At 38.8% G+C, this 13,570-nt stretch overlaps 1 protein-coding gene across 1 annotated transcript in view; it reads left to right on the plus strand.

Annotated features, from left to right (window-relative positions):
* LOC134743503 (histone-lysine N-methyltransferase 2C-like) overlaps nucleotides 1-13,570 on the plus strand; it is a 75,872-nt gene that overhangs the window by 27,517 nt on the left and 34,785 nt on the right. The window contains exons 27-33 of the mRNA XM_063676961.1: nucleotides 792-994; nucleotides 2,554-2,619; nucleotides 5,898-6,033; nucleotides 6,634-6,804; nucleotides 7,743-7,865; nucleotides 8,858-8,971; nucleotides 12,575-12,678. Coding sequence (XP_063533031.1) covers nucleotides 792-994; nucleotides 2,554-2,619; nucleotides 5,898-6,033; nucleotides 6,634-6,804; nucleotides 7,743-7,865; nucleotides 8,858-8,971; nucleotides 12,575-12,678 — 917 coding nt within the window. The remainder of the gene's footprint in view (nucleotides 1-791; nucleotides 995-2,553; nucleotides 2,620-5,897; nucleotides 6,034-6,633; nucleotides 6,805-7,742; nucleotides 7,866-8,857; nucleotides 8,972-12,574; nucleotides 12,679-13,570) is intronic.

Genomic DNA, 13,570 nt, shown 5'->3' on the forward strand with positions numbered 1-13,570 from the left:
TGAAAAGCTTGATTATATCACAATTGTATACAACGAGACAAAAAATAATACTTTCAACTAGTAGAATCATACCACCAAACCAAACCAAAACCAAAAGTATACAGCCCGCGATACGCGAGCTGCCGCAGCCCGCGATACCTTCATACGTAAGTACGCGCTCCGGCCGCCGGGCCCGGCTCCCCCGGCGCGGCGGGTTGGTCAACGACACCTCCTCGTAACTCATGAGGCCCTGGTACCTGCTCCGCAATTGACTAAACCGTATCGATAAATTTCTTATGTTTGAGTCGGGAGTGCCATAGACTATCCAACGTTGAAAAGAGTAAGGTTGTAGTGTTGCATGTGAAGTTGTAATACACAGATTATACTCGACGAGTAGAAAAAGATTATATTATTCAAGTAGGCATATTACAATGCGCTTATGATCGTCAAATGACGACATATTATAACAAACAAGAACATGTCTAGTACTCATTCAAAGCAGAGAAGTTCAGAATAAAAGGCTTATGTTGTATGTAAAGGGTTATGTTATTACTATATGAACGTCAAATAAAGCTACGCCGGCTCTAACCATACACCTCTGCCTCGAGAAAATTTAAATCCCCCCCTCAATTGGAGGAGGATATCCCAATACGGGACCGGCAACAAACTAGGCGAGACACATCTATTCAAAACATTACATCTTATAATTAACATGCATTACGAGTAAATAAGAAAAAATACAATTTAAAATACTATAGAATTCACTTTTATGTCCTAATACGCGATAAAACAACAATATTATTCACGTGCAGGCCTAGGCCCCGCCGCGACCATATCTGCAGTTCTATACGCGAACACCAACCACCCCGAATGGAAGACCGAGTTCCCCAACTGGACCGACCGCTGCAAGCAAATACTAAAGAAATGGCGCGCGCTCCCCGTAGAGCAAAAAGCACCTTATTTACAACGAGCCAGGGACAACAGGAGCGCGATTCGCATGAAGAAAGCACAGCAGGTACGTACGTGTGGTGTGTTCAGTGTGGTGTGTGCTAACCCGACTCACTTACCACTTTGTCTTAATGAAGACGTGTGTTTTTAGCTTCGGAGTTCGCTAAATATGATGTTCACTATTAGCGAGAAAGTTTCTTTTGACACTTGTATTGTATGGATGCAGTTGTCACATTCGTGTTTTGGAAAAATCCAAGTTTATGTACACACTTTAAATATGTTGATCACGTCTGCTGTAAGAATTAAGAATGTGGAAGTTGTTAAAGCGAGGACGCTAACCACGATGAATTTCATTAATTGACCCGCCATTTCCTATCTCTATCGCACGCGCATAATTATTTGCTGTCCCGCTCGCACAGTGGCGTTAACAGCCGGCATTATTATACTTAATAATTACGTGCGTGCGATAGAGATAGGAACTGGCGGGTCAATGAATGAAATTCTTTGTGGTTAGCGTCCTTACTTTAGTTACACTTCAGTACAGCAATGCCTACGCTTATAGAGAACTTTGTATTTTCGTATACTCTTTAGATTACTTCATTCATACAATACAAGTATTCAGTGATTTAATCTAGTTCAAAACGTAATTATGATGTTGGCTAAATAAAAGTGCGCCTTTAAGTAATTTTCTTTTTATAACTGACTGATAACAGGCAAATAAAACCACGCAACAAAAACTTTTGTTTCCATAGCCATAGTTTTACTGAAAAATTGCTAATAGATGGTCGAAACGAGGTAGTCGCTATCTGTGCACGTTTATTTAGCCACAAACCATACTGAGATGTTTGAGTTTTACTACCTATAACAAACAAGGTTGTTTCAATCAATCCCACTTTGCCACGATCGGGTAAATGATGATCAAAAACCACAAAACACGCCATCACCGGCTAAGATGTGTTATCACGGGTGCTGTAGATTCTCTCGCTTATTCTAAAACGTCATTCGCGAGCCTGTAGCTCGGGGCCCCTTAATTATATTCATTAATATGAAAACTGATACAGGTGTCACTCATACAATGAAAGTTTCGAACTGTTAGTGTAGTGTCGAAAAGTTACTGAAACTGCTCTTTTCACGCCGCATTTTTGCTTGACTACCTACAGCATCTATGACAATTTTACATTTTGGTTAAGGGAATAGGGCAATTGCACAGCTTATATGACAATATTGTGTTTAAGCAATGATGAACGTATTATTACGAAGTCTAAAGAAGAATTAAGTGATAGGATCTACAGACAGATAACTAGAGTAGCCATCAGATTGTAGGCACCAGAAAAGCTACTTTTATCAGTTTTGTTTTCCCTTAGTTTTTTTTTCCTATGTACATTTTTAAACCGTCCCTTATTAACCTTATGTACTTAAATGTATTAAAATTATACTTATCTTACCAAAACAAAAACGAAAGAACGGTTACTGATTTTTCGTGTATCACTTTTCAACTACATAATCGACTTCCTCTTAGCTTATCGGGGTTAGTTTTGTCGAGAGAGCGAGCGTATTCGAATATTAGAGCGTATCGTCCTCGTGCATCGGCTTAAAGCCTAACAAAGCTGTCCTCGTGCGCAACAGAGCGGAGGCAGCTTGGAGCCGGAGGCGCCGACGACGCCCACGCCGCCAGCGGAGCGCCCCGGGCCGGTGCGCGCGCCCAACGTGACGGTGACCGCGGGCGGGCTCCTGGAGGCGGACCAACACATCCGCGTGCTCACGCCCTCCGAGATCATGCGCACGTTGCCGCGCCTCGCCACCGTGCCGCACACGGTACACTACGCGTACGCGCGCGACGCTCGCATACACACACACACACACACACACACACACACACACACACACACACACACACACACACATACACACACACACACAACACATGAAACAATACACAAGTCAGGCTGTTAGTAGAAGATCATTTGATCTAATGCGGTCTTTCACTGAAATATAATAAATAAAGTTAAACAGTGACATGTCTTCGTATAAAACACAAAACCACTAACGACTCTAGACGGAAAACATGGTGGGCCATTTACTTTCGTGTACACAATTTTGTTGAAGTGGCATTTGATAACCGCCTGTTATACCTACTTGTATAATAGATATAAATCATTACTATCAAATAACCGTAAATGCCATAAACATCAGCTCATTTGTGGATAATATGTCCACAAATAGCGTAACTAAATCAAGATATCGTAAGTTAGTGTGGTTCTATACCGATGACACTACATTTAATCAAAGAGAAACTACTGAACTGCTTTTAAGTGAAGGTCAAAGTTATTATGGTATGCGAAAAATAACTACAAAATACATGAACTCATATTCCTATCTATTTGAAAATTACAAATAAGTTTTAAACTTTTAGAAATGAAAGATTTGTATTCATGAATAAGCAGAAAAAACAAGATAACTTTGTGATCTCCATTTGCATCAGACGGGAATTATTTTCATTGAGGTTACTAATCACAAATTAAATCCAATCAAAAGTCCAACCGAGATTGATTGAAAATAATACATTATTCTCACTGCACACTGGCATTTTAACGTCGAATGATTGTGGATAGATTTTGATAGATGAAAAAATATAATATAAGACATTTACTCGTGACGATTACAAAACATATACCAACATGTACAGACAACAAAGTCAAACACAAACATAGAACATTAAATGTGCATAACGAACTGGACCCAACTCAGCATAAAACTAGCTATGAAACCAGCGCTGGTCTTATCCATAGGGCCCATTTTGCGTTCGGAAATAAATTATGCTATGCGATAATGTTATTCAAATACTGATGCTTTGGTATCTTTATGTGGACATAGTTACATATAATTGAAATACTTTCAGTTCCCGATTAAACATATCTGAATAGCATAATTTATTTCGTACTGTAGCGTTATACACAAACACAAGTCAGAGCTCAGTGTGTATGCGAGCTCGTATTGTTGGGTGATCCGCGCTGCACCCCGCGGTCCTAAGCACTCCTCTCAGTCAATCTAAATTACTCATCACCCAACAACATTTTTGGCTGTTAAGCATTGTAAGCTGTGTGGACATTTTATTTTCTTTGAGCTTCTTTTGAGGACCCCCCTCCCTCCTAAACGCCTCCCGGACTCGTGTCCTCAGTTTCCGTAATGTTGTTTTTTATTATTTCCGCTTTGCCTTGGTAGACGTCGGCTTTAACATTGGGCGGTGGCTGGATGTGGTGTGCTAACAATTCTAACAGTCGGTGTAGTAACTTTATTTTGCCTTGTTACGCTCTTGTAAAAAGCTTTGTAAGGCAGGTAATTTTGTAACATAGTTTTAAGTATACTATAACCATGTCATTGATCATTTCTAATTAAATATGAATTTTAGTTGATTTTAAGTTTTAAAGTAGCACAAGTTCTTAGCTTAAAATATGGCCCATTTGGAAGATAACATGCAACTTGACATGTAGCTCTTGCAGGTAAATAAATGGAAAGAAATGGTCTAGTGGTAATACTTTTGTGCCTAATATTGTACTTTTTAAACTTTTTCTTCTTAGCCAACTGCCAGTCCTTATTAGATTCTCTAACAGATCAACAGGTTTAAAGTTCATTATTTTAGTATGTGGGTATTTTTGCACTTTGTAATTTTTCCTCAGTCACCCGTTGACCACGAACGCTGTAAAGGGTTCGAAACGTCGGGATGTATTATAAATTCAATATACGCGATATAATCCGTTTTCATAGTTTTATTTCATGAGTAACTATCGCGGTAACCGAAGACAATATTAGGTTTAAAGTTGCTTTAAATGGTTTTATAAATTGCATTTAGTAGCAAAAAAATGAAGAATAGGGAATGGGGAAAAGGGGAGATAGAGCACTTCATTCTAGATCTATTTTTGTTTGTACCTGTTAAAGCTATAATTCTGAAAGTTTTGTGCTTTTTCGGATGGGCCCAAATTTTTTAAATATTTGAGCTAAGGAAGCCATACTAAAAAATCGATTATGTTTGTAAATACATTTTATTAACACGTTGTTGTAATACTGAATAATCACAGTCAAATAATATCTGTTCAGTAATTGTATAATTTATAGTACAGACATCTGTATATAGTATGAATTTGGTGTTATAATGTTACATGGATTGGCTTGGTCAACAGTTAGAATACGCATGGAAGTAGGTGGTAGTAACTTCATGTGAGACATACATGAAGCGCCTCTAGAGTAATGTACACAAGAACGTTTGGGATGGTTACGTGCTTTTGCACTCGGTTATGTAAAAGGAATGTCGTAAACAAAAAGTATTTGATTTGAAGCCGTAATCATTCCAAAAACTGCTAAATTTGCTGGTCAGAATTTCTAAATCAATTAAGTATCTACTAAAAAATAAATAGTTTCTAATATCTCATTGATTCAATAAAGCTGCCTTTGGCTATTATTTGTGCCGTCTCAGAAATTCTCTTTTTCTGACAGTCGATTAACAAAACAACTTTTAAAGTGTAGTAGAGGCCCTGCAAATAAGGAACTTATTAAAATACTTTACTTACTTATTACATTTTCTTTGTTGCATTCATTTAACAACTGACCAGCAAGTTCGTAGTACAATAACAGCGACTTAGCTATCTGAATGAACACTCATATTTCATTCAGAGTATGCGAGTTCCGTCAATGCAGTTTGTCCGTTCGTAGCATTTACAAAAATAACTTATCGCGTAGAAATTTGGAATGCATGAGTATAACTAGCTATTTATTAATTTGCATCAGTCTCACTACACTAGAACTAATTCACGTAAACATTCCAAATTTCAGCTCGAAGGACAAAATATTAGGGTTTCCAATTTTGACGGAACTCCGAAAGCGGTCGTGGTTAGCGAACGGATCGTTCAGACAGCGAAGCCTGACATCATGGCGAAAGGTAATTAACGCGTATAGTAATAAGTGTGATGGTATAGGAGCAGGAGCGCGCGTGCGGGCAGCAACGCAGCGCGCGGGAAGCCGAGCAGGAGAGGCAGTGGAAGCAGTTGCAGCAGTTGCGCCAGCAGCAAACGCAGCAGCAACAACAGATTATTCATGATCAGCGGATACAAGGTACCACTCTAATGTTAAACCACTATTACTCGTAGTAGGGTTTCAGCGGCAACCTCTGCTCGATGCCAGCAAGAGCAATAGGATACATGATACATGACCATTGTGACCAACGGATACAAGATAGCAAGGAGTCTTAATGCTATATGGTAGGGACGTCAGTAGCAGCGGCTCCTCTATTTGCTGCTACAGAGCCAATTAATTTACTGTATTGTCACTAATATGTCTGTAAGTAAGAACCTGTAATTGGATTTATAATTCTATTTTAATTTCTGGATATATAGCGCTGTTGGTTTTCCATGTACTGAAATAAAAAAAATTTAAAAAACTAATGTCGGTTGAAGTTGAAACTTGTTACATATTCCTTTACCAAGTGATACATTTTCATTGTATTACAGTACTCGTATTCGATCTGTAAAGTTCTAAATTTTCTAAATAGTATGCTTCAAGCCTTTACGCTCAAGTCGTTTAGCTGCAATCGTTAGACCTTTACTCCGTTTACGTGATTGCCAAACCTAGTAAAGCTTACTCGACACAGGTATGGCCAGCTTGTAAACGAGATATTAATATTAGACACGTCCGCTTGACCCTGTCTGTCTAAAGCAGCGATGCAGCGGCTTCGAACACCGGACTCCGAGCCGCCGCCTTCACCAGCGCCCGAAGCCCCTCGCAGCGCCTTCCCGACACAACGGTTCCAATACGCGAACGATGATAACATCAACCGGCAGCTGCGCGACCTGCTGCAACGGCACCCTGAGAAGATGTGGCCTGGACGTATGTATTAAACCTTTATGCTTCCTCTACAGCTACACTATCGGCGATGATCGTTGATAGTATCATCGGCAAGATCATCGTGCAAGCATCCACATTATCGCCTGTACAACGCAACCACCCGACGATTCACTTTGATGCGTGCCCAAATAATTGGTACAAGTTACCGCGGACGGCCAGTTGCATCTCTTGTCGTCATGACCTCCACATCGTTCTACAAGTTGATTTAAGACATTGTCACCTTGTTTTTAGAGTGGAGAAGAGTAACTGATAGCCCATATTTATCGAAACATCACGCCCAACATTTGTTTGTTTTTTGCGTGTTATTTCTATGTGAGCTATAGACATTTTATTTTTATTGAAGTTGCAAGTTAGGTGCTATCAACGTATGCAGCACTGTCGTTAAGTTTACACCTAATAAGGCCTAGCTCCAACATCGATAACCGAAATTTCGGTATCTACATCTCTATCGCTCGAAAATAATGACAAGATGGGACCATATTCTATGAAATAAACATTTGTATTTGTAATACAAGAGCGATAAGGAGACAAAAATGAAATTTCTAATGCCGATATTCGCGGTAAATCTACTGGCGGCCTCGTTAGTGTATTCGACACGGGTAATCCAGGCTCATAACATTCAACATATCAGTTGAGCCAGCAGGCTTTCTGTCAACTCGGAAGTCACGCAAATTTGCGTATTCCGTCTTCTCCGCATAATTCTAATTAAAGCTATTTGTGAAATAAAACTATGAAAACGGATTATATCGCGTATGGGATGTATTATAAATTCAATATACGCGATATAATCCATTTTTATAGTTTTATTTCATTAGTAACTATCGCGGTAACCGAAGACAATATTAAAGCTATTTGGTTTTGGGGGTCAGATGTGCTAAAGGTACAACTCGTTCAGTCATTTCTTAAATTTTTTTTTACAGAAGGGAGCAACGAAGAAGGCGGCGGTCCCACGGGGCTGGAGGGGCAGCCGTTCCGCACTCCTCTGCCTGTAGGGCTTCGCCCTCGAGCTCCGCTCCCGCCCGGGCAGCGACCTGAACATCCTCGTAAGTTTGTGTATATCGATGCTGTACAAAACAAACGAACGGTGTGACCCTGAGTTGTGTATATGTCGGAGGCCAATCGTAACATCAGACATATCGTGAAATTCCCAGGCATATCGCGTGAATCGTGAAAATCATCGTTAGGTCCCCTTAGTCGACAGGACTATCTATGGCCACAGTTTGCTCTTCGGGCATCTGAAGCAACCTAACGAATCTATCTATTGGTTTAACGTGACTACCGTCAAAACATTACACAGGAACTTTACGATCGGCCGCCGACATATACAAGCCCAAGAGTGTGTTTTACGGCATATGTGGATCCACTGTATTGACAGTATGATGAACGCGGTTATGTTACCTACGTCCATCATTGACCAATGCAGCCTCAGCCGTCATCAGCTGGACGGTCTGACTTTGCGGCGATTGGCTTATAGAGAAAACATGAATAAACAAATAATAAAAACAGCAATCCAGCGCGCTAGCTCTTCGGGTAGTAAGGCTAAATTTTTAATTATTAAAACTTCAATTTATTTTATTTTGCTCTTAAAGTACAATTTAATATATTAATGTTATAATTCTATTAAATGTATAAAACAATATCTATTTGACAGAACATTGTCAGATTAATAATTAAATCTATGAATACAAATAATTACATGAGGTAACCCTAAAAAAACCTAGCTCTTAAATCTATAATATATGTTTATCTAAGCTACCCAGAACTTATATAAGTCTCTTTTACCTGTGAACAATAGTAAACATGCAGTAAACTTATGGTTCAATGAATTAGTACCAGTACATTACATAAACTAATGCTAGTACTTGACAACTAGGATGGCTGGGATAATACGTGATTACCAGTGTGTGTACGGTAGTACTATTAGTTATTCTGTGGTGTGTGTTTACCTACCGGGCAGAATCCCATCACATTTTATTCAGTTCATCTCCTAGCCTACTATTTGACGCATAACTTAACAAATTGGTATCATTTTCAGTTCTTATGCACCAACGGCTGGTAGCACCCGATGGCACGCCTATACAGCAAACCGTCAGGAACCAGGGGCAGCAAGTTGTTGAACAGAAACCACATGTCATGACACAGCCCAACGGTAAGTAATATATATCTCAATTAAGAGCGCTATTACATTTCGGCGTTGAGCGAGTTTAGGTATTTTACGCGCTGCGGCGGGTTGTGCGAGCTCAGTATGCCGATCCCTTCTACCACGTTTTCCCTCTCGCTCGCACTACAATGATGGATTAAACAATCTTGATCCTTCGTGAAGCATATTGAAAACAATTATAACGACACTAACTTAAAATCCTAATTATTGTTATTTGGTACGAAAATACTAAATCCAGTGCAAATGTGCTTACTTTTGTATTATAAAAGAATTATTTTATACTAGAAAGAAATTATACTCGCTTGTTTACATGTTTCGTCATTACATTTGGTACAGGTACAGGGTAACCGTACAGCTTGGGACAATGTCACTTGGTGCTTAATTATATCCCAAAAAGAAAATTTTCACTGAAAATGACAAAAACTGTCAATCTGTCAAATTTGACTGATATGTCAAACAACACTAAACTATGTCACTTAGTACCAAACTTTAACAAAACATGTTAATTTTCACTAAAAATGACAAAAACTGTCAAACTGTCAATTTTGACAGTTTTGACAGATGTGTCAAACTACATTTTCCATCCCATGACTAATGTTGAAGGTCCTATCAAAATTGGACAAGCCGTTTCGATCTGGGATCCAAAACTGTCAAAAATGTCAATTTTGACAGATAGTATAAATCTACACTTAACAATGTTACTTGGTGCTAAATTCTATCCCAAAAAGATAATTTTCACTGAAAATGACAAAAACTGTCAATCTGTCAAATTTGACTGATATGTCAACCAAACCTTAGTTCCACTAGGTACTGCCAGGGTTCAGCATCAGCTCTATCATGGGTACTGCTCTCCTAAGTGCTCATCAAGACGAGTCGGATGACTAAAACAGCGTGTGCCTATGTTGCACCAAACCTTAGATCCACTAGGTACTGCCAGGGTTCAGCATCAGCTCTATCATGGGTACCGCTCTCCTAAGTGCTCATCAAGACGAGTCGGATGACTAAAACAGCGTGTGCCTATGTTGCACCAAACCTTAGATCCACTAGGTACTGCCAGGGTTCAGCATCAGCTCTATCATGGGTACTGCTCTCCTAAGTGCTCATCAAGACGAGTCGGATGACTAAAACAGCGTGTGCCTATGTTGCACCAATCCTAAGTTCCACTAGGTACTGCCAGGGTTCAACATCAGCTCTATCATGAGTACTGCTCTCCCAAGTTGCTCATCAAGACGAGTCGAATGACCAAAACAGTGTGCGCCTATGTTGCACCAAACCTAAGTTCCACTAGGTACTGCCAGGGTTCATAAGGAGGATGAGTAATACATAATTAAAAACTTATACAAGTTCAGTCTTAGTTATATCGGAGCATCGTTTATAATGGCGTAAGCGCCATCGACAATAAGGTCCCTTTTTATAGGAAATACCACATTTTATTCTGTTTTTAGTATTTGTTGTTATAGCGGCAACAGAAATACATCATCTGTGAAAATTTCAACTGTCTAGCTATCACGGGTCATGAGTCATGAGATACAGCCTGGTGACAGACGGACAGACAGACAGACAGCGGAGTCCTAGTAATAGGGTCCCGTTTTTACCCTTTGGGCACGGAACCCTAAAAACAGAATAAAATAGATATTTAAGTGGGGCTCCCATACAACAAACGTGATTTATTTACCGTTTTGTGCGTAATAGTACGGAACCCTTTGTGCGCGAGTCCAACTCGCACTTGGCTGGTTTTTTTTTAATTTACTACCTATAAAATGTCAGGTCATTTCAAATATTTTTAATGTTGTTCGGAAGTTTGTTATGTTACTATACTATAATACTATAAAAACAAATACAGTACTCGGATCAAAGTTTTTCAGTCGCAATTTACACGCACACAGTATAGCGTTTTACACGGCGCCTCCCGCACACAACGATAAAAAACCTCGTTGTCGCCGTCGAAAACGTGCGGAGCCGACCGACACAGGTCCGACCTCTTCAAGCTCTGCCGCGGTACTGAGATCGCCAGCGCGCGTCATCGGCAATATAGAGTAGTTTTCAAAAAATAGCCAAAAAATTAAAGTAGAATTTGATAAACACAAATGTATACCAACAGTATAAGCAAACGTTGTAGATTGCTCGTGTATAAAAATGACTTCGATACTAAGTAGATTTTCGTAGGAATTTACACTTGTTTCGAAGAGAAAATTCAATTCGTTTAACATTGATTTTCTCTTTCTCAAAAGCATGTAGGAAGAATATCATTCGATATTCCTAAAGTACAGGATATTAGTAATACAAAATATCCAACTTTAGCAGAGTAAACTTCTCAAAATTTACAAATAAGAGCTCACAATTCAGTGCTTCACGCGGTTTTTCGTAAACGACCATCAGAAAAACAATCATTACTAATTTAATTAGTCCTTTTTCTAAAATGTACAACGATATTCCTAAGGATAAGAAGACGCTCTTACTGGAACAAGTACTCTTTATTTCTAATAATGAGCGTAAAATCTTAAATGTTGTCGGGAATATCATCAATTTTACATTATTTCGACTTTTCTTGTAAGAACGCTCTTAATTACAGTCCGTTAACTCTCAGAACGACATTCGTTTTTCGGGTAAAATCGGATGTAGTCGCGTAATAGAAAATGACAGTCTCTTACTGATTTAGTTGCAATCCAACACCCAAAGAGTGCAGTCGTCTTTTCAGCCTTAAACTATATTATAAGAGTAGTTAATACCACCATAACAATAATATCACAATTTCCCAATTGTATAATTTTACCATATGAATTGAAATATGTGACTGGTATTATCAACTCTATATAATTTCAAATTTGTTTTCGAATTTCAAATTCTGATTCTATTTTATTTAGATTATGACAAAAAGTCAAATCGCAATATAATCATCAACCGAATATTAAACATAATGTCATTAGATTAGGGCTTATTTTACATTGAGACAATAGGTATCCTCAACTTTTTGCGGTAAGTTTAAAACTTTTTGTGAGTTAATAAGAAAGCAGAACAGCTGTATCACCTTCGCGTGTTATTGCCGATACCCAATGTATCTTTCTAAAATCCGAAGGTCATTCTGAGAGTTAACGGACTGTAGTCCTTTAGACAAATATTTTACTCATACGCGCGGATTGAAGTAATGAAAATGAAACATCACCACCGCTCACTTCTTGGCGTTCATTGCGACTTGTTAGTTTATATAAGAGCACAAGTGTCCCAATGATAGGCAACAGCCTCTTTCTTTCATCAGCTTATATTTGTGTTGGTCAGTCTCCCACCAGTCTATAAAAATGGCGTCTATTTCTTCTCTCCATCATCTTCTTGGTCTGCCGCATTTGTGATTTACTTAGTGCCAGTTGCACCATCCGCACTTGACAGACTGATCAACGTCACCCGGCGCGCCGCGGCGGTTTACTATGAAACTTCCCATACAATAAAAGTTAGCGAACTCTTTAACGATGACAAACAGTTTGATGCAACCGACCCTTAGTGGTTGTTTAAGCCCTTAAGTCTTCCAGCGTTTCAACACTATCTTAACAAAATTAATTCCTATGCGTATGTTTTAAGGTGCATTTTTGTTTGTAGCTCAAGGTGGGGAGAGCAAACAGGAGCCCGGAGAGCACGGGAACGATGAAATGGACATGGGCGATATGGACAAACTGGAACAGGATGCTGGCAACATTGGCGAGGTTTGTATTTATAATGACTACTATTTATAAATACTTTATATTTGAATTTTCATTATTCAGTTCAGTCAGTCGTACAAAACATTATTAATTACCAGACATCCTTAAGGCACAGTTGACAAGTTTTTAGGGTTCCGTACCTCCAAAGGAAAAAAACGGAACCCTTATAGGATCACTCGTGCGTCTGTCTGTCTGTCTGTCACAGCCCATTGTCTCCAAAACTACTGGACCAATTAAGTTGAAATTTGGTACACATATGTAAATTTGTGACCCAAAGACGGGCATGTAACAAACAAATGAATTTTAAACATGGCGGCCACTTTTGGGGGGGTAAATAAGAAAATTAAAAAATAAAGTTTTTCAAACATGTTGTGTTACTTATCAAATAAGCTCAATATTTGCATATTAAGAGTCCCCGGCAAGCTCGGCCGAATTTCACCTTCCCATACAAACGTTCATTTTAAAATTACGTGTTGGATTGTAATGAAACTTTGCACATACAATAAAATGAGGTGTATCTAGATCTGTAATTAGTGCATATATAAAACAGTTTATAAAACAAACTAAATAGAGCAAAAGCAAGTTTTGTATGAAAAGCTTTAATTCCCTGTAATTTTTTAACTATGGTATCTGAACCTACATAAACTAATTACAGACCTAGATATACCTTATCTTAATTTTAAGTACAAAGTTTCAGAGCAATTTAGCTAGTCGTTTTAAAATGAGAGCGTAACTACGTTTGTATGGAGAACCGAGTTTGCCGGGGACTATTAATTGATTATTAGGTTTAAGTATTCATCTTGAAAAGGTAGAATGAGCCAGATTAAATTGACTTACTCCATCTACAGACATGATTATTCACGACTCGATCACCGAACGCTTCCATATACATACG

Source organism: Cydia strobilella, chromosome 8 (assembly GCF_947568885.1).
Source record: "Cydia strobilella chromosome 8, ilCydStro3.1, whole genome shotgun sequence".
Taxonomy (NCBI): domain Eukaryota; kingdom Metazoa; phylum Arthropoda; class Insecta; order Lepidoptera; family Tortricidae; genus Cydia; species Cydia strobilella.